At 40.8% G+C, this 21,330-nt stretch overlaps 1 protein-coding gene and 1 long non-coding RNA gene across 3 annotated transcripts in view; one reads left to right on the forward strand and one right to left on the reverse strand.

The window, feature by feature from the left end:
• The window catches only part of BBOX1 (gamma-butyrobetaine hydroxylase 1), a 76,942-nt gene that overhangs the window by 24,148 nt on the left and 31,464 nt on the right, over positions 1 to 21,330 (forward strand). For both annotated transcript variants that reach the window (XM_086338544.1, XM_086338543.1), the window contains one exon: positions 13,475 to 13,673. In XM_086338544.1, the coding sequence (XP_086194670.1) occupies positions 13,475 to 13,673 (199 nt within the window). The remainder of the gene's footprint in view (positions 1 to 13,474; positions 13,674 to 21,330) is intronic.
• LOC147358337 (uncharacterized) overlaps positions 1 to 21,330 on the reverse strand; it is a 142,968-nt gene that overhangs the window by 15,224 nt on the left and 106,414 nt on the right. The gene's annotated exons all lie outside the window — the stretch shown is intronic.

A 21,330-nucleotide genomic window follows, 5' to 3' on the forward strand; every position in this document is an offset into this window, starting at 1 on the left:
AAACAAAAGACCTATATATATAAAACTATAAAACACCAATGAAAGAAATCAAAGATGACACAAATAGATGGAGAAATATACCATGTTTGTGGATTGGAAGAATCAATATAGTGAAAATGAGTATACTACCCAAAGTAATCTATAATTCAATGCAATTCCTATCAAGCTACCAATGGTATTTTTCACAGAACTAGAACAAGTAATTTCATAATTTATATGGAAACACAAAAAAAGAAACCTCAAATAGCCAAAGCAATCTTGAGAAAGAAGAATGGAACTGGAGGAATCAATCTGCCTGACTTCAGAATATACTACAAAGCTACAATCATCAAGACAGTATGGTACTGGCACAAGGACAGAAATATAGATCAATGGAACAAAATAGAAAGCCCAGAGATAAAGCTACACACCTATGGACATCTTATCTTTGACAAATGAGGCAAAAATATACAATGGTGCAAACACAATTTCTTTAACAAGTGGTGCTGGGAAAACTGGTCAACCACCTGTAAAAGAATGAAATAAGAACACTTTATAAAACCATACACAAAAATAAACTCAAAATGGATGAAAGATCTATATGTAAGACCAGAAACTATAAAACTCTTAGAGGAAAACATAGGCAGAACACTCTCTGACATAAATCACAGCAAGATCCTTTATAACCCACCTTTTATTTAATGGAAATAAAAACAAAAATAAACACATGGGACCTAATTAAACATAAAAGCTTTTGCACAAGGAAGAAAACTATAAGCCAGGTGAAAAGGCAGCCTTCAAAATGGGAGAAAATAATGGCAAACGAAACAACTGACAAATAATTAATCTCCAAAATATACAAGCAGCTCATGTAGCTTAATACCAGAAAAATAAATGACCTAATTAAAAAGTGGGTCAAAGAACTAAACAGACATTTCTCCAAAGAAGAGATACAAATGGCTAACAAACACATGAAAAGATGCTCAACATCACTCATTATCATAGAAATGCAAATCAAAACCACAATGAGGTACCATCTTACACCAGTCAGGATGGCAGCCATCAAAAAGTCTACAAACAATAAATTCTGGATAGGGTGTGGAGAAAAGGGAACCCTCTTATGCTGTTGGTCGGAATGTAAACTAGTACACTGTTCTATGGAGAACAGTATGGAGACTCCTTAAAAACTGTAAATAGAACTGCCGTATGACCTAGCAATCCCACTGCTGGGCATACACTGAGGAAACCAGAATTAAAAGAGTCACACGTACCCCAGTGTTCATTGCAGCACTGTTTACAAGACCTAGGACATGGAAGCAACCTGGATGTCCATCGGCTGATGAATGGATAAGAACGTTGTGGTACATATACACAATGCGGTATTACCAGCTATAAAAAAGAATGCATTTGAGTCAGTTCTAATGAGGTGGATAAAATTGGAGCCTATTATACAGAGTGAAGTAAGTCAGAAAGAGAAACACCCATACAGTATATTAATGCACATATGTGGAATTTGGAATGATGGTAATGACAACCTTATATGCAAGAGAGAAAAAGAGACACAGATGTAAAGAACAGACTTTTGGACTATGTGGGAGAAGGTGAGGGTGGGATGATTTGAGAGAATAGCATTGAAATATGTATATTACCATATGTAAACCAGATGACCAGTGCAAGTTCAATGCACAAAGCAGGGCACTCAAAGTCAGTGCTCTGCTCTGGGGCAGCCCAGAGGGATGGGGTGGGGAGGAAGATGGGACGGGTGTTCAGAATGGGGGGACACATGTACACCCATGGCTGATTCATGTTTATGTATGGCAAAAACCACCACAATATTGTAGAGTAATTAGCCTCTAATTAAAATAAATTAATAAAAATCTAGACTCTTCATTATCTCTTATACCATGCACCCAACGTACCAAGAAAATCTCCTAACTCTATTGTCAAACAATCCAGAATCCATCAACATCTCACTATCTCCTACGCCAACCCTCTGTCTGAATTACCAACACGTATACCCTCTTTCTCCCTTCTTTCTCCCTTCTTTCCCCTACTCCTTTGCCAATCTTCCTTCTTCATATTTTTAAGCATTGCTAGGCACTAAGCTCAGTGCTTAATATGTATTGCTGTATTTAATCCTAGCAACAACTTTACAAAGACAACATTATTATAACCTTTTCACACATGAGGAAAATGAGATTGATAAAACTAAGTAGTCCAAAACAAAAGAGTTAAAGTGATGGAGCCAAGATTTGACTGAAGAGCATCTGTTTTATTAGATTCCTTTGTCATCCTCCTCCTCTTCTAGGTGCTTGTAGCAATTTGTGCCAGCTTCTCTTTCCATGCTGGGCTTCCCTGGTGACTCAACGGTAAAGAATCCACCTACAATGCAGAGACGCGATTTCAGTCCTGGGGTGAGAAAGATCCCCTGGAGGAGGGCATGGCAACCCACTCCAGTATTCTTGACTGGAGAATCCCACGGACAGAGGAGCCTGATGGGCTACAGGCCATAAGGTCGCAAAGAGTCAGACACGACTGAAGCAACTAAGCTTGCACACATGCTTTTTCTGTGCCGTTGCCATTACGGCACTCAAGGGTCAGTGTCTGTGTATTTGACTGTCCACCCCACTAGAAAATTGGAATCAAGAGAAAAAACTAATATTTATAACAGGTACCATTTTTCGAATATCTTCCATGCATTATAAAATTGTACCAGGAATTGTTCTCTGTGCTGGGGATACAGTGATGAAGAAAACAGAAAAAATGTTCTGTCCTTAAGGAATTTGCATTCTGGTAGAGAATGAGATCACAAAATTTACAAACTTATTTATACCACATCAAGAGATGATAAGGACACAGATACAGGCAGGGTGTTCGATGTGGTGATGGGGGTGAATGGAAGTCTCTTCTGAGTCCTTCTAATTTTTACTGAAACAGGAAGCAAAGCTGTCAGCTAAGCATGAGTAGAAGGAGGATGTGTGGGAAGACTGAGGATAGAGAATATGATAAACAGTCAGCTAGGGGAGTATGGGATAGAGTGAACTATAGATTAAGGAGTATGCAATAAAATCGTCATCATGGTATGTTTTCGTCCAGCCACATTCAGCTGCTCTGGTTCAAGTGCAGTTAGGTGCGCTATGTCTAGTACTTTCAAGACCATCTCATTTAAATTTCCCCGCAATCCAACAGATTATTTCCACCCTGTATTTTCAGGAAAGAAATTGAACTGAGAGAATATATCACTTTCTGAAGGTCATGCAGACAGAAAGTGTGAGAATTCCGACTTGAATCCAGATCTGTCACCCTCAAACCTTTGACACAAAGTCCCTATCAAACTGGACCTGCATCTCATTTCTACATAAGTACTCAGTACATTCTCAGTGAACTAGCTTCGGAAATGAGACTTGGCTGAGTGGCAATTCTTACATGTTTTGGCAGACTGAAAAGTTAAGCTGAGTCAACAGACTTGAGACTGCCAAAACAAGGTTAATTAGATTTAGGCTGCATGAATAAAAATGTAGTAGCAAGCCCACTGTGTAGGTATGGCCAGAGTACACCTGTAGTATTAGGTCTGATTTGAGACACCCAGGCTGTTATAGGGCATCAGCAAACTTGAAAGCATCAACCAGAGGAGAGCAGAGAGGATAGTATGGGGCTTGGGAGCCATAAAACGTGAAAAATATGGGTGAGAAAGAGGCCATTTATTTAGCCTTGGAAAGAAAAACTCAGTTCAGTAACTGTCTTTATACCTTCTCCAAGACTGCCATATTCTGTGTGATTCTGGAGCACTGCATTAGCGCCTCAAAGAAGGTGACAGAGGTAGATGTGATTCTGTGTAAGGAAGAAGATTGTGTCATTTGGAGCCGACTAGAACCAGAGTGGGTTGCTCCATAGGGAGACGTGTGCTGTGCAATGAAAAGCCATCAAGAGGGTGTTCTACAACCTTTTCAAGGATGTCAAAGGGGATAGTTAAAATAATGGCAGAGGGTAAAATTGAATTTTCGGTTTGCACTGCCAACTCGAAGGAAGTCTGAGATAATAATCTTGCTTCTTGACATCCTTCAGTGCTTGTTATCCTTCAACAAAATTTTTGTGAATATCCAGAGTCTAGTTCTTCGTGTAGTATCCTAGCTCTGACTTAACATCAGCTGTGTGATGTTGCATCACTTACCTAAGATACTGATGCCTGTCTCATCTATAAAATGGAGACAGTACTAGAACCTCTATTATGGGGTTGTTGTGAGGATTACATGCGACACTCCATGTAAAGTGCTTAGAAAGTGCCTAGTAAGTGTGTTAGGACTTCCCTGGTGGCTCAGGCGGTAAAGTGTCTGTCTACAATGAGGGAGACCTGGGTTCGATCCCTGGGTTGGGAAGATTCCCCTGGAGAAGGAAATGGCAATCCACTCCAGTACTATTGCCTGGAAAATCCCATGGACAGAGGAGCCTGGTAGGCTACAGTCCTTGGGGTCGTAAAGAGTCGGACACGACTGAGCAACTTCACTTAGTGTTAGCTTCTGTTTTTGTAAATGTTTATTACACTGTCCTTTAGTGCTGTTTCATAATTTCCTGTGTTTTTTCCAACTGTATGGTCACTCTTGTCATAGGGTTGCTGCTGCTGCTGCTGCTAAGTCGCTTCAGTCATGTCCGACTCTGTGCAACTCCATAGATGGCAGCCCACCAGGCTCCCCCGTCCCTGGGATTCTCCAGGCAAGAATACTGGAATGGGTTGCCATTTCCTTCTCCCATGCATAAAAGTGAAAATAAAGTCTCTCAGTCATGTCCGACTCCTAACGACCTCATGGACTGCAGCCTACAAGGCTCCTCCGTCCATAGGATTTTCCAGGCAAGAGTACTGGAGTGGGGTGCCATTGCCTTCTCTGGTCATAGGGCTGAACATATATAATATATCAGGTACCTAATAGTCCAAAGCAGAAGTGAGTTTCTCTTCTTGCAAGCAATTTATAAACTTGTTTATACATTCTCAAGGAGACTTTTCAAGTTTGGTGAGATTATCACCTACAGGAAAGGTTTTATGGATTTCTCTATCTTTTAAAATGCTAAAGGGTGCTCAGATACTGTCTTCATTTGAGTTGGTTCCAATTTCCATTAATCATTAGGAAATAAGCAAATATTTTATTTAGGATACAGAACACAGTAGTTTTATGAAAATCTATTGAATGCCAGCCCTGTGCTGTATACCAGGAGGAGAAAGAGTTAAGGGCAACAGCCAGGAGGAAATAAAGATAAATGACAAGATCCTTATAGTTTGCAAGGACCTTGCAGTTTAGTGAGAGAGAGAGAGATGAGGACCCACCTAACCCACTCTTGCTTGCTTTTATATCTCACCTATGACACCCACGTCTGTCTAGTGCGTCCTAGGCTCAGTGACTTTGAGTTCCTCCGGTAAGCTAAGAGATCACCCTTCTTCCTATTGTCTTTCCTATTTGGACACTTTCTCTGCCCTTTGCATGACTGACTTCTCTCACCCCTCAGGATGCAGCTTAAATAGCATCTTTTCAGTTAGACCTTTCTTATCTGCCATGTCTAAATAGGGTCTCCATCCCACTTCCAATGATTTTTTTGTCAATATACCCCATTTGTTATGCTCATAGCACTTGCTACAATGTTTAGTTTTATGTATTTATTTCTTTGCTTCCTTATTTATTCACCTTTTCCCTCCCAAGGGCAGCAATCACATCTATTTTTATTCACTACATGTTCTCTTTCACATAGCCAAACCTTTCAACAAACACATACAGAGTAAATGAAAGATCCTTTCAGCACAGTGAGGTGAGCACTGGGACCGAGGTGTGTATGGCGCTAGGCACCACAGAAGACAGCCATCCTAGCCCAGTCTTGCAGATGCCAAAGGAGGGCATCACAGAGGCTGTCACGACTGTGTCAGTGCTCCTCAGCACTTTTCTCATACATACCAACAGCTTCGTATCCCAAGCCTGCCATGCTCCTGGAGGGTCCTCTCTGCCTAAGGGAGCCTGCTTGGCCAACACACAGGAAAGGCCAGGAGACCCAGGAATGAATCCCCAGAAACAGCTCTCAACCAATAAGTGGTGGGTGTCGGTAGCCTGTGCATCTCAGCTTCCTTGGCTCTGGGTAGGATAACTCTGAATGTGAAGTATAGTCTACAGCATTGCCATGAGGTCCAGCAGTGCTGAGTCCCAGCTGCAAAACCCTAACCTGTTCACCCGAAACTATCACAACACTGTTATTTGGCTATACTCCAATATAAAATAAAAAGTTTTTTTAAAAAATCCATCCAGAGGCCTGCTTCCCTGTCTTACTTCCCCACCTCCTATTGGTGCCTCCTTAGTAAATTGTTGTTTATTTGCTCAGTCATGTCTGACTGTTTGCAACCCCATGGATTGAAGAACGCCAGGCTTCTCTATCCTTCACCATCTCCCAGAGGTTGCTCACACTCATGTCCATTGAATTCATGATGCCATCCAACCATCTCATCCTCTGTTGCCCACTTTTCCTCTAGCCCTCAATTTTTCCCAGCATCAGGGTCTTTTCTAATGAGTCAGCTCTTTGCATTAGGTGGCCAAGTATTGGAGCTTCAGCATCAGTCCTTCCAATGAATATTCAGGACTGATTTCCTTTAGGATTGACTGGTTTGATCTCCTTGCTGTCCAAGGGACTGTCAAGAATCTTCTCCAGCACCACAGTTCAAAAGCATCAGTTCTTTGGCACTTCATGGTCCAACTCTCACCTGAGTAAGTTGCCTGCATTCAAATCCTCATCTTAGGGTCAGCTTCTGGAAGATTTCAATCTAAAAGACGACAAATGACCAAGATCTTGAAAGGCAGGTTGAGTCACTAGACAAGAGACAAGGATACCCTTTCCAAAAAGGGCAGCAAGTCCTTAGTGCAGAAAAGAAAATCAAAGCCCTATTTCCACTCAGGGGCCTTTCCTCTCCTCGGGGTCAGATTTGGTTTTTGGCTGAAGCCCTGCAAGATATCTACAGGAAAAGATAGTAAGCCATCAGCTGATCCTTAGCACATGAGATGAGCTGTTTCAGACAGTTGTTTCAGGCACAGTTCTGTACAGGTGAACAGAAGGTCCTAAATTCATAAAATAACACACTGTAACCCTGCACACTGCATTCATGAATCTTCAACTGAAGAGCTTCTTTGTGTCTTTTTCTTTTTTGAAAAACAAGTCAGGATTCAGGAATGTGAGGTTTAACCCTGAAAAGCAAGCCTTATACAAATGGTTCCTTGAAAGCCAGCATGTAGCCTGTGCATAAATTTTATGATGTGTGAAGCACATGTTCAAGGAAGTATTTATTAGTAAGGCCATAAGTTAAATTAGAAAGGGTGGTTCATGCCTTAAATATTCCGTCATTTTCCATACTATTTATGTATCCAGACCCAAGTGTGAAATTTAAGTTTGCTTTCAATGTATTCACCTGACCAATGATTTCTTCTAGGCCAATGTGTTTTCATATGGTCCCTGGTGGTGAGGTTTTGTGGTTGGGGCAGATTGGGAAAATGCTTCTAAATTACCTTTTCAACATCAGAGTTTCTGTTCAGATATCATAGGATCTACACATAGATCATAGAATGATCCTACTGGTTGGATTTATTAAGATGAAGTTTATTTCTCCTGGAAAACTAGAGTATTTTATATTGAGGATGTTATGATGAATTTGGAAACTGGTTAGTCACAGTGCTGTCCCTGAAAATTACACTTGCCATTATCGAGTCTAGCAGCAGCTCATATTAGGACACAGATTTTATGATGGGCTGTGGCCCTTGGTCACTGATTTTTGCAAAGTGGCTGCCTAGGCCAACCAAAATAGGAGCTATAGTTGAAGAACTGTAAACTTGGTAGAACTTGAAAGGTACTGTGACCAGCTCCTGATAGTAAAATCCTATGAATGTGAAATTATTTATAGTACAGATTGATGCTTATATTAACAGCCTTGCTTTATCTTTAGTCTTTATGTGAATATAGTTAACTTTCCACATGTAAAGAGTAACATATTTACTGAAAGAATATATTCATTTTCTATAAGTTAGATAAGAATATTGGATATTGTGTTTGTATGTCCATGTGTGTTTGACAGCATGTGTGTTTTACTCTATAACAGGAAAATGACTCATGTAAAAAAAAATTCATTAAAATATGCTATAAATATATTTTGATGTATATAGTGTGTACCCTAAGCAGTCCTTCTTGAATCCACAAAGTTTCCAAAATACAAAAGTTTTTAAAACATTTACATCTTGTGAAAGTGTTTTTTCCATCTCTATTTATTACATTTCCTTGCTACACAGTCACCAAAACTCTCTGGAAAGTGATAATGGCCTTAAGTAAAACCACTGGCATGGATCACTGACTTACATTGGCATTAATTTTTTTAAAAGAAGCTAGCTGATTTTTAAGCCTTGGTTCACTTCACAAAAGCAGTGAATAGCAATGCTGTTGTAGAGTTGTGCCATGAAACCTAGTTGTAAAGTTTTTTCTGCATTGAAAGTCCTGACTGGGAGCCAGGGTTTCTCTTTAAACATTCATGCTTGAACATGTCCAGATGAAGTGTTTCTAATTGTAACTTGCCCTGCTTTACTTTCCATCCAGAAAGTAGATTTTCCATGTAAGGGTGAGAGTAAGCTGTAAACATTCAGACATGGGACTTAAAAATGCATGTGACAACAGTGTTTCAAGGCATCAGATGTTTATTTTCTGTGTGGTTGCTAAAATTACAGACTTTGGAATTAGTCACCTGAATTTGCTTAACTAGCTCTGCAAATCATTAGCTGTGAGACTCAGCTCTCTGTTCCCTTCTCTGTAGCATGGGAATACTGAAACCATCATAGTATTCCTATAAACCCTATGATGTATATTTATTATGAATTTTCAAAAAATAATGTATGGAGAGCACCTTGGACTGCAGCTGACTCTAGAAAGTATTCAGCAAATATCAATTGTTATATTATGTATTTTCTTAGTCGCAGTTCAATTCAGTTCAGTCGCTCAGTCGTGTCCGACTCTTTGCGACCCCATGAATCTCAGCACGCCAGGCCTCCCTGTCCATCACCAACTCCCGGAGTTCACCCAGACTCATGTCCATTGAGTCAGTGATGCCATCCAACCATCTCCTCCTCTGTCATCCCCTTCTCCTCCTGCCCCCAATCCCTCCCAGAATCAGTCTTTTCCAATGAGTCAACTCTTCGCATGAGGTGGCCGAAGTACTGGAGTTTCAGCTTCAGCATCATTCCCTCCAAAGAAATCCCAGGGCTGACCTCCTTCAGAATGGACTGCTTGGATCTCCTTGCAGTCCAAGGGACTCTCAAGAGTCTTCTCCAACACCACAGTTCAAAAGTATCAATTCTTCAGTGCTCAGCCTTCTTCACAGTCCAACTCTCACATCCATACATGACCACAGGAAAAACCATAGCCTTGACTAGACGGACCTTTGTTGACAAAGTAATGTCTCTGCTTTTTAATATGCTATCTAGGTTGGTCATAACTTTCCTTCCAAGGAGTAAGCGTCTTTTAATTTCATGGCTGCAATCACCATCTGCAGTGATTTTGGAGCCCAAAAAGTAAAGTCTGACACTGTTTCCACTGTTTCCCCATCTATTTCCCATGAAGTGATGGGACCAGATGCCATGATCTTAGTTTTCTGAATGTTGAGCTTTAAGCCAACTTTTTCACTCTCCTCTTTCACTTTCATCAAGAGGCTTTTTAGTTCCTCTTCACTTTCTGCCATAAGGGTGGTGTCATCTGCATATCTGAGGTTATTGATATTTCTCCCAGCAATCTCGATTCCAGCTTGTGTTTCTTCCAGTCCAGTGTTTCTCATGATGTACTCTGCATAGAAGTTAAATAAGCAGGGTGACAATATACAGCCTTGACGAACTCCTTTTCCTATTTGGAACCAGTCTGCTGTTCCATGTCCAGTTCTAACTGTTGCTTCGTGACCTGCATACAAATTTCTCAAGAGGCAGGTCAGGTGGTCTGGTATTCCCATCTCTTTCAGAATTTTCCACTGTTTATTGTGATCCACACAGTCAAAGGCTTTGGCATATTCAATAAAGCAGAAATAGATGTTTTTCTGGAACTCTCTTGCTTTTTCCATGATCCAGCAGATATTGGCAATTTGATCTCTGGTTCCTCTGCCTTTTCTAAAACCAGCTTGAACATCAGGAAGTTCATGGTTCACATATTGCTGAAGCCTGGCTTGGAGAATTTTAAGCATTACTGTACTAGCATGTGAGATGAGTGCAATTGTGCGGTAGTTTGAGCATTCTTTGGCATTGCCTTTCTTTGGGATTGGAATGAAAACTGACCTTTTCCAGTCCTGTGGCCACTGCTGAGTTTTCCAAACTTGCTGGCATATTGAGTGCAGCACTTTCACAGCATCATCTTTCAGGATTTGAAAGAGCTCAACTGGAATTCCATCACATCCACTAGCTTTGTTCGTAGTGATGCTTTCTAAGGCCCATTTGACTCCACATTCCAGGATGTCTGGCTCTAGGTCAGTGATCACACCATCATGATTATCTGGGTCATGAAGATCTTTTTTGTACAGTTCTTCTGTGTATTCTTGCCACCTCTTCTTAATATCTTCTGCTTCTGTTAGGTCCATACAATTTCTGTCCTTTATTGAGCCCATCTTTGCATGAAATGTCCCCCTGGTATCTCTAATTTTCTTGAAGAGATCTCTAGTCTTTCCCATTCTGTTGTTAGTCTACTATGTGCTATTCACTATACCAGACTCCTTGCATAAACTCATTGCATGGTTAACATATACCTTCAAGGCAAATATTAGTATGGTTATTTTATAAATTAAGAGATGGAATATCAGAGAAAAGACAAAGAAACAAGCTGGTAAGAGGCAATATGATGACTCAAGCCCAAGTCTCTTTAGCTCCATGTCCTTTATTCTGTTCATGTCCTATTTCATATAGTATCAATTACATGTGGCTATTTAAATTAAAGTGTGCGTGTGTGTGCTCAGTTGCGTCTGACTCTTTGCTAGTCCATGGACTGTAGCCCACCAGTCTTCTCTGTCCATAGAATTTTCCAGGCAAGAATACTGGAGTGGGTTGAGATTTCCTACTCTAGGAGATCTTCCCAACCCAAGCACCAGACCCATGTCTTTTGTGTCTCCTGCATTGGCAGGTGGATACTTTACCACGGTGCCACCTAGGAAGCCCAAATCAAAGTTTAAGTCAGTTTAAGTTAAATAAAGAAAAAAACTCAGTCCCTCAGTTCCACTATCCATATGCCAGGTCTCAATATCCACATATTGTTAGCAGCTACAGTACTGGATGGTACAGATAGAAAATAGTTCCTGCATCTCAGAAAGTTCTACTTGACAACACTGCAGTCTAGACCTTACTATCTCTCCAGGCTGGTTTTCTCTCAATAGGATATGAGATTTTTCTTTTAAATATTACAACAAGGCTCATCAATAAATTACTTAACTCTTTGTAATAAAGACATCACACATTGCTGTAGATGACCATGTAGAGCACAGCTAATACATCTAGCAGTCTATACAGGAATGAAAAATTTGCCCTTAGCCAGATTATTACAGTGCCCAAGAGCTGAGAACTATTCAGCCATAGTTTAGATGACCTTTCTATCCAATAATAAGAGCCCATAATGATGGGATATCCTAAAGCCAGTATGAAAATCTCATCTACCTCTAATACTCTATGGACTTACAGTTTTCATTTGGAGCTCAATAAGCTTAAAGTTGTTTTCAATATTTTTTAAGATTCTAGATGTAGTCCATTTAGGTGTAAGGTTTGGAAAGAGGAGATAGTGATTTATCATTTTTGTCTTTAACACTGATATTTTGCCCAGGAAACTTTTCTCTTTATGGGAAGCCAAATGACCTTTCTATCTAGGTAGCCAAGAAGCAGTATTTATGACATTGATCACCTTCTTTTCACAGACCTTTATGATGGGTATCAACTATTACAATCTGGAGACTATAAATGCAAAGGGCAAATAGGAGTGGCAAAGCAAAAAACCATAAAATCCAATATTCAAAAGTCAAGCAGATCTCTTTGAATAGAAGCTCTTTCACATAAATCCAACTCTTGTTAGAGAGCAGAGTGGTACAGCTCAAGCATGCTGGGCCCATAAAAACCAGCTCTGTTTGATTTTAGCAGAAATAGCTGAGGCATGAGGGACAGACATGGGAAACTGCATGTGTTTAAAAGAATAACTGGCATCATAGAAGGAGCGTTTATAAGGGATCAGAAGATCTGTTATCTCCACAGTATCTTGAATGTAATTCAACTGTAGCATCCAGCACATTGTGTGATTTGTTTGCTTTGTCACCTAGGAGTCTGTCTAATCCATACTGTTGTAGGTGGCTTACCTTCACTATTTTGCTGCTTTTACTCATTTTTTTATCAATTTTTATTATAGTTGCTTTACAACATTTTTTGTTTTAATGGTCAGCTTCCATGTCCAATCTTCCATAAACCATGAGTTCCTGAAGACTTACTGCTATCACAATGTCTCTCAATATAGTAAAATATTAGGCTTAGTGAGGGCTTCCCTGGTGGCTAAGTTGGTAAAGAATCCGCCTGCAATGCAGGAGACCCAGGTTCAATCCCTGGGTCAGGGAGATCCCTTTGAGAAGGAAATGGCAAGCTACTCTAGTATTCTGGCCTGAGAAATCCCATGGACAGAAGAGCTTGGTGGGCTACAGTCCATGGGGTCGCAGAGTCAGATACAACTTAGCAACTAAACCACTACCACCAAACACCACCATCAGGCTTATTGAAAAAATAAACCATCAAAAAATTATTGGGTAGCTAATAGAATCAAGAAACACCAATAATGTGTTTACACCCTCCACCCCCCCAAAAAAATTATGATTATATTCCAAATCATTCTAATCTCATTATTACCACTTTAGCCAGCCTGCTCTGGCAAAACAACATGGCCCATCTTTTCCTCCCCATGGACAGCTTTTGCTGACTCCCATGAACAAGTTGACCCCAGATAAAGCTTCTTATCAGTTGAAATAAGAGAAAGCAGGGGCGGTTCCTACCATGGCAAACACTGCCCCCCTCTCCCCCAACCCCCAGGGATAGGCTGTTCTAACACATCATTCTCATTTTCTATTTGGAATTGAGTAATTTAACTTGGCTGTTAAAAATGCACAGTATTTCAAGGCTATTTCTAAGCAATATCCAGACAGAGAAGCCCTAAGGACATATGTATCAAGAACCATCTACAAGCTACACATTCTCTTGACAAAGTGCTATAGTGAATACCAGTCATGGGTCTTGGACAGTGGCAGGCAGAAAGCCTGAGTACACTGGCCTGGCTCCAAGGAAGAAGAGCTGGTAATTTGGGTATTTCTAATATGATTGAACTTTAGTCTGTCCCATGATAGATCAAAGGTCAGCTTCAATGAACTAGTTCCTTCTCTGAAGTTCTCATTGTATGTTAAAAACAGTGTTTTTAACACTGGTTTCTCCTTTTTCATAATTCACAGAGTGTCAGTACTGGGGCTCAGAGTTCCAGCTGCCTACTCTGGATTTTGAAGATGTTTTAAAAGATGATGAGCACGCATACAGGTGGCTCTCCAGCCTCAAGAAGGTCGGCATTGTGCGACTCACAGGAGCAGCTGACAAACGAGGAGAAGTTTTAAAACTCGGGAAAAGGATTGGTTTCCTTTATCTCACATTTTACGGGTGAGTCACCAAATAGTTGGTATTCTGCCATGACAGAGAGAGTTGGATATATTTCTCAGGCAGAGGACTCTTTTGATTGATGATATAAAAATGTCTACACTGTTTTGAACAGGAAGTAAAATGAGAGTCTAAAGTGGGATTTCTCTGAGCATGACTGGAATGACATCAGACACCAAAGATAGGGTAGTTAAAGGTCAAGGGTTCGTTTGTTAAGGCCACCACAACAGAATATCACAGATTGGGTGGCTTAAACAGCTGAAGTTTATTTCCTCCCAGTTCTAAAGGCTGAAGTCCAAGATCAAGGTCTTGGCAGCTATGGGCTTTGCAGGTGATGCAATGGTAAAAAATCTACCTCCACTGTAGGAGATGCAGGAGATTTGGGTTTGATCCCTGGATTGGGAAGATCCCCTGGAGGAAGAAATGGCAACCCACTCCAGAATTCTTGCCTGGGAAATCCCATGGACAGAGGAGCCTGGTGGGCTACACTCCACAGGGTCACAGAGTCAGACCCAACTGAGTGAGCACACACGTACATTGGCAGGTGTGGTTCTTGGTGAACACTCTCCTCCTTGCAGTTGGCCACTTTGTCACTGTATCTTCATATGGCCTTTCCTCTGGGTATCTGTACTCTTGGTATCTCTTCCTCTTATAAGGATATCAGTCCTATTGGACTAGGGCTCCACCATTGAGATTTCATTTAACCTGGAGTTCCCTGTCCAGTGATTAGGACTCCACACTCTCACTTCAGAGGGCCTGGATTCAATCCCTGGTCCAAAAAAAAAAAAAAAATTTCATTTGACCTTAATCACCTCCTTAGAGGCTCTTACTCCAAATATAGTCACACTGAAGGTCAGCACTTCATCATATGAATTTGGGGAGGACACCATTCAGTCCACAACAGGTGAGATAGAAGACTATTTCTGCAACATGTTTTAAAAATATTCAGCTTTACAAAAGTGAAAGTTGATTAAGTTTTACCTCCCAAGAGTTGGTGCAAAATTAAGTTGGGCCCTGAGGAAGTGAAACCAGCCAGCAGATGTGTTAGATAAAACTAACGAGCAGAAAATTAAATCTACACACTTTAGCAAGTAACAGGAAATATTATAATCGATTTTAACTTTGGAACAAAAGGCTGTTTGCATAAGAAGTGCCTGGAAGGTAACATTAATTATGGATAATAAAACACTAACAACGGGAAACACTTATCTGGAAATGGGGGCATTCATTAGGGTAAGCCTGTCATTTGAGATGAATACACTTATTCTTGGGCTCAGAGTAGAGGGCGCTAAAAGCGAAAAGGACCTCCAAAACGCAAAGGTCGCAGGCTGGTAGCACACAGGCAGTATTCAGATATGTTTTGTTTGGCCCACATAACGTTGGCCAAACGTTGGCCAAAGAAAATGAAATTAGTCATCTCCCATCAAAAACTGGGAGAGTTTACATTAAATATGGGTCTGACTTTTCTTGAAAAATCAAATATAGCAACAACTGAGCTTAACCCCCTGCTTGCCAACAACCTGCAGGATATATTATATATATATATATATATATATATATATATATATATATATATATATATAAAGGCTGAATCCTGAAGTGAGCACATTCCACACCCCAGTTTCACACATTCTGTCCCCACTCCTGCCTCAGACCTGCAAGGCCCTGCCAGTCTTTGACTTTGCCCCTAGGTCAGCTAATCAAGGGCGAGACCTCATCTGCAGGTAATCAGAAGGTCAAAAATCTTCAATCAGACTTCTCTGGTGGTACAGGGGTGAGAATCTGCATGCCAGTGCAGGGGACACATTTTTTGATCCCTGGCCCGGGAAGATCCCACATGCCATGGAGTAACTTAGCCCGTGTGCCACAACCACTGAGCCTGCACTCTAGAGCCCGGGAACTGAAACTACGGAGCCACGTGCCTCATCTACTGAAGCCCGTGTGCCCTAGGGCCCGTGCTCCACACCAGGAGAAGAAACTGCTGTGAGAAACACATGCATCACAACAAAGAGTAGCCCCCACTCACTGTAACTACAGAAAAACTCATGAACAGCAGTGAAACCCAGAGCAGCCAAAAATAAAACAAATTTAAAAGTTTTAAAAATATTCAGTCCCCAGTGATTTGAACAAGTTTATTCATGGAAGAAGACTATCATGTTTAAGCTTGAATTACCTAGTCTCCATTCCCACCCCAGGAAGTTACAACTACTATCAGCAAATTTGTTGTACAAAATTTTTGTCTGCTCTACATCTGCAAGAATTGAAGCTGCCTTTAGAGAAGGCAATGGCACCCCACTCCATTACTCTTGCCTGGAAAATCCCATGGATGGAGGGGCCTGGTGGGCTGCAGTCCATGGGGTCGCTAGGAGTCGGACACAACTGAACGACTTCACTTTCACTTTTCACTTTCATGCATTGGAGAAGGAAATGGCAACCCACTCCAGTGTTCTTGCCTGGAGAATCCCAGGGATAGGGGAGCCTGGTGGGCTGCCGTCTATGGGGTCACACAGAGTCGGACACGACTGAAGCAACTTAGCAGCAGCGGCAGCAGCAACCAGGCCTGGCCCTGCTTCACTTCCAAGATCAGATGAGATCGGGTGCATTCAGATGGTAAAGAGTCTGCCTGCAGTGTGGAAGACCCAGGTTCTATCCCTGGGTTGGGAAGATCCCCTAGAGAAGGAAATATTCTTGCCTGGAATTGCACTCCAGTATTCTTATCTGGAAAATCCCATGGATGGTGGATGTAGCCTGGCAGGCTGCAGTCCACTGGGTCGCAAAGAGTCAGACACAACAGAGCAACTTCAGAGATAACAGCAGTTGAAACAGACAAAGGAGAAAGAGTCTTGAAATTATTAACAGCTTCGACTGTATTATTTGGTCTTTATTTTTCACAACTTTTTGAAATAGATGTTATCTCTGAGTTCCTTTTGGAAACTGGGGCCCAGAGAATTAAACTATACCCCCAAGGTCCTACAGATAGAAAATAAGGAACCAAAGCTAGAATCTGGGTCTGTTCAAGCCCTAGGCTTCCTAATCTACCTCACTAACAATAACAATATGAAGGAAGAACATGGAAAAGATGCTTTCAGGCACTGGAGGTAAACAGACCACTTCAAAACCAAACTTTTCTATGTTGTTTTACTTCATTTTTACTTGCTGACACCAGACTTTTGCATTGATGCCAACACATTTCATAATTTCATTACAGTGACCAAATTTGGGGGCCCTGTTATACTTGCCTAACTCCCACCTCCATCCATCACACTAAGGGTCAGATTCTTAGTCCTGATTCATGGCTTGTGTTTTGTTTTGTTTGTCAAAGTCTTAATAACTCAGCCACTGATCTCATATTGAGCAATTTACTGGACTAAATACTAAAGGCTTGTTGTCCAAACAAATCAGACTTCCTACTACTGTTCCACTTCCTTTGCATCTGACCAAATTGTGTGTGTGCAAGGTCGTGTCCGACTCCACGTGAGTCCCCTGTGGACTGTAGCCTGCCAGGCTTCTCTGTCCATGGAATTCTCCAGGCAAGAATATTGGAGTGGGTTGTTGTGCCCTCCTCCAAGGGATATTCCCAACCTAGGGATCGAAACTGCATCTATGATACCCCCTGCACTGGCAGGCAGGTTTTGTACCACTAGCGCCACCTGGGATGCCCTGACCAAATAGGTTGCCTACTAAATCTCACCTTCAGCAGATGTCTTCCCTAAGACTCTCCAACGATACCACACTCCAGGACATGCCTTTCTTTCTACTTTACTTCTTTTTCCACTAATGATAACCAAAATCTTTTTTTGTTGTTTTTTTATTTGGTAATTTCTAATCCCCAACTTCAAGAATTTACAGAAAACAGTTTTGCTGTTGCTGCTATTGTTGTAGTAGCTTAGATTTTGTTTGCTTATTTGCTTTGGGAGGGGGGTTGTCAACAGAATGAGAAAACTAATGTTTTCCCCAAAGTTATTTGCCTTTTCTATATTGAAGTTAGGGTAACATGAGATTTTTAAAAAGAAGAGATATTTAGGACAATGTTTCTCAACCTAGGCTGCACAGTGGAATAGACAAAAAAAAAAAAAAAAAAAAATCTGAGTCCCATCTCCAGAGGTTTTTTTTTTTTTTTTTAAACAAGACTTGGATTTGGCCTGGGTAGCAGGAATTTTAAAATTCAGCAGGTGATACTCATTTGCATCAAAGGTCTTAAGCCTCTGGTTGAGAGAAAGGGTAGTTCAAGAAAAGGCAGGTCTCAGTTGATATAGAGCTTGGGTTCTTTACAACCTCTGAATTCTCACAATTATGTAACTAAACAGAACTTGTCATGTTCTTCTTGGTACTGTGGTAATGCCTGGACATGACAACTTTATAATATAATCCGTAGCTGCCTTATACAGGGTCTCTCCCTTTCATATCTTTATTTGTCTTCTGGCCTTACACTTGTTTGAAAAATAACTGGTTGGTGAGTGAACGGAAAGAATAAATGAAGGCAATAAATAATGGAGACGAGGGACTGCCAAATGTATGAGAGGGACAGAGAAAGGAAAATGGGGAATGTTAAAGGTAAACTTTGCTTTCCATAGATTTTTCAAGAGCCTGGTTTCTACTCTTACTCACATGCCAAAAACAACAATAGCTTACTATTTCACACTTGCTTGCCTTGGGAAACTAATACCCACCTAGTACTTTTCCTTTCAAATAGGGTTACTAGTTCGGACACGACTGAGCGACTGAACTGAACTGAATTGAAACTGAGAATTATAGTATCTGATTTGGGGTTCTGACTGTTCTCTCCATTCTTATATGATTGGCTGGATAAATAAAAATAGTAGATTCCAGAACTTTGTGTAGTCTCAGTATATAGTAGGCAAGGAATAAATATTTAATGAATAAATTCTCACCTAGGTTTAAAAGGACTGTAAGGCAGTAGATGAATGCAATAATTATTAGAGGATTTCATAATTATAAAATTATATTCACCTGAATCAAAATGGCAACAGCTTTGAGGGTAAAGCTTACATCATGTTCCACATGTGTATTTTCTCAGATACTTGTCATTTTTTTAACCATGCGTCATCTAGATGATATTTTTTCATGCAGCCGTGTGAAATGCTCAGTAAGCTTACTGCCTTAATGATGAAATCTTTAAAGAAAAAGATTTGGTAAAGAAACTCCCATTGTCAGTTTTGTCAAATATTTATACATGTGGAGCAGTATGTAAAAAGATAACATTTTCAGGAGGATTTAAACTTTTTACTTGAGGCAACATAGTTTTTACAAAGTTAAGGCCAAAAACCTCATCCCATGTCCCTGACCCCCACCCCAAAGGGATAAAAATAGCTTTCTGGATCTTTTCTTTATTGAAGAAATTATATGACTTTTATGACATAATTTAACCAATGGGAAATAGTCATTGTAAATTATACTCCACTGCCACTGTCAAGTAGAATAAAGCATTCAAGGAAGCATCCCATAGAGTAAATCTGAAAATAAGTATAATCAATGAAAGAGAATGTCTTGGTTGGTGGTATTGTCCTACACATCCATGCAACAATTGAATACTTTGCCATGTGCAAAACACCACACCAGCATTTTGTTCTGAGCCAGATTTGGGTTTCTACTTATGCAAAATTATCTTTGGTGATTCTTGTATGTGGTGCTGGTGGTTTAGTCTCTCAGCTGTGCCCAACTCTTGTGATCCCATGGGCTGACTGTAGCCTTGCCAGCCTCCTCTGTCCATGGGATCATCCAGGCAAGAATACTGGAGTGTGTTGACATTTCCTTCTCCAATTCTTGTATGTGGATGAATGTAAATAGTTGAGTTGACTTCATCTAGATAGTGTAGAACAATTAGTGAAAGTTACTCAGTTGTGTCCGACTCTTTGTGACCCCATGGACTATACAGTCCATGGAATTCTCCAGTCCAGAGTACTGGAGTGGGTAGCCTTTCCCTTCTCCAGGGGATCTTCCCAACCCAGGGATTGAACCCAGGTCTCCCACATTGCAAGTGAATTCTTTACCAGCTGAGCCACAAGGGAAGCTCAAAGAACAATACATATCCCATAAAACCAAGGAATAAACTATCAAGGAGTCCTCGACTTTTGGCATTACAAATGAGGGAACAAGACAGGCAATATATGCCAACAGTAATTAAAAGGTAGCACAGAGCTAAAGGATGGTGCTCTCCTGGTCTGCTGAAAGCATGGTGATAATGCGGTAATATTCAGCTATTAATATGCCAACTGGACAGAAGGAAGCCAGGGCTCCTCAAATTTGCACAGGCTGCTGCTGCTGCTGCTAAGTCGCTTCAGTCACGTCCTACTCTGTGTGACCCCATAGACGGCAGTCCACTAGGCTCCCCCGTCAAGAACACTGGAGTGGGTTGCCATGCTACCAGTGTATAAATAGATGTGATATTAATACATACATATTTAATTACAACTGTATAATTCCGTACAGCTCCTTCTCCCCACCACAAGCTAACTCAACATATATGCAAACCATTTTATCCACCAAAGAAGCTGGCGAGGGAACAACTACAGCCATAGTTCTTTTCTCACTTTGCTAGGATTGCTTTTCCCCCTTCATGCTTCACCTTCTTTCTGGCATGCACCTCCCTCACTTTTCCATCTCCCTGACTTAATCCTGTCTACAAACATCCTGTTCCAAGTCCTCTGTTTTTGGCTCCTTTTCAGTCTTTCGTGCCCTTCTTGCTTGGCCTACTCATCTTTCTCTCCCTCTATTCTAACCACCACTCACGCTACATCTTTCCTTGCTCTAGCAGCCTCTGCGACTCTAGGGGAGAGAACCCCTTTCCCAGCCTCAGCTCTACCAGCACCTCATTCTCAATCCTGGGCATTAGAAGAAAACAAAATATTAATAAGTACTTTACTCTACTTCCTAGGAGCCAGTTTTGCATTCTGAATGGCTTATCCAGAAAAGAGAGTTGAAATATCTGTATATTCATAGCATCTAGTTAGGCATTTTCCTGTTTCTTGTAAGAAATTCCATTGTTACGGATAATGCATAGTGTGGAAAAAAGTGAACTATTCTGTTGTAAGATATCACAACACTACTTGTTGGACTGTAGTAATGTTTGCTGGTCATTGTCTTTTGAAACTCTAAAATATATGACGACACTGAGAAGTTCAGATGGTCTTCCCTAAAAAGGCAAAAACATAACCTGAGACTTCCTTCTCTAGTTAATTGGACAACTAACGTGTGTGTGTGATAGAGATGGGGTAGGGGGGGAGGATTCAACATCGTATTTTCTAAAGTGTTTACCATTAGCCTCATGTATTCACTAGTTATCTTGCTGCTACTACTAGCCAGGACAACCTTTGACAATAAGTTTATTCATTGCCATTGCTACTGTCATACTGAACTTCTTTCAGGTAGGAATGGTGGCCTGATCAGGCCATCACCTTTCTTTAGAACTAGCTTGGTGCTTCACACACATTTATCTCTCAGGAAATGTTAATGAGAGGGAATATAAGCTATGATGTTAAGGAATTCCATTTGATCAAGACATCAAAAATTCGTTTTTAGCATTATCGACATTTATCAGTCCTCAGTTAGAAAATTAACCTCATGAACAACTCACTAGAAAGTCAACCGGAAGAGAACACAAATTTCAACCTTAGCTAGCAAGATTCCTTTCCAGAAGTTC

This window comes from Bos grunniens, chromosome 15 (genome assembly GCF_055505025.1).
Source record: "Bos grunniens cultivar Pamir isolate PY7600 chromosome 15, Bosgru_T2T1.0, whole genome shotgun sequence".
Classification (NCBI taxonomy): Eukaryota; Metazoa; Chordata; class Mammalia; order Artiodactyla; family Bovidae; genus Bos; species Bos grunniens.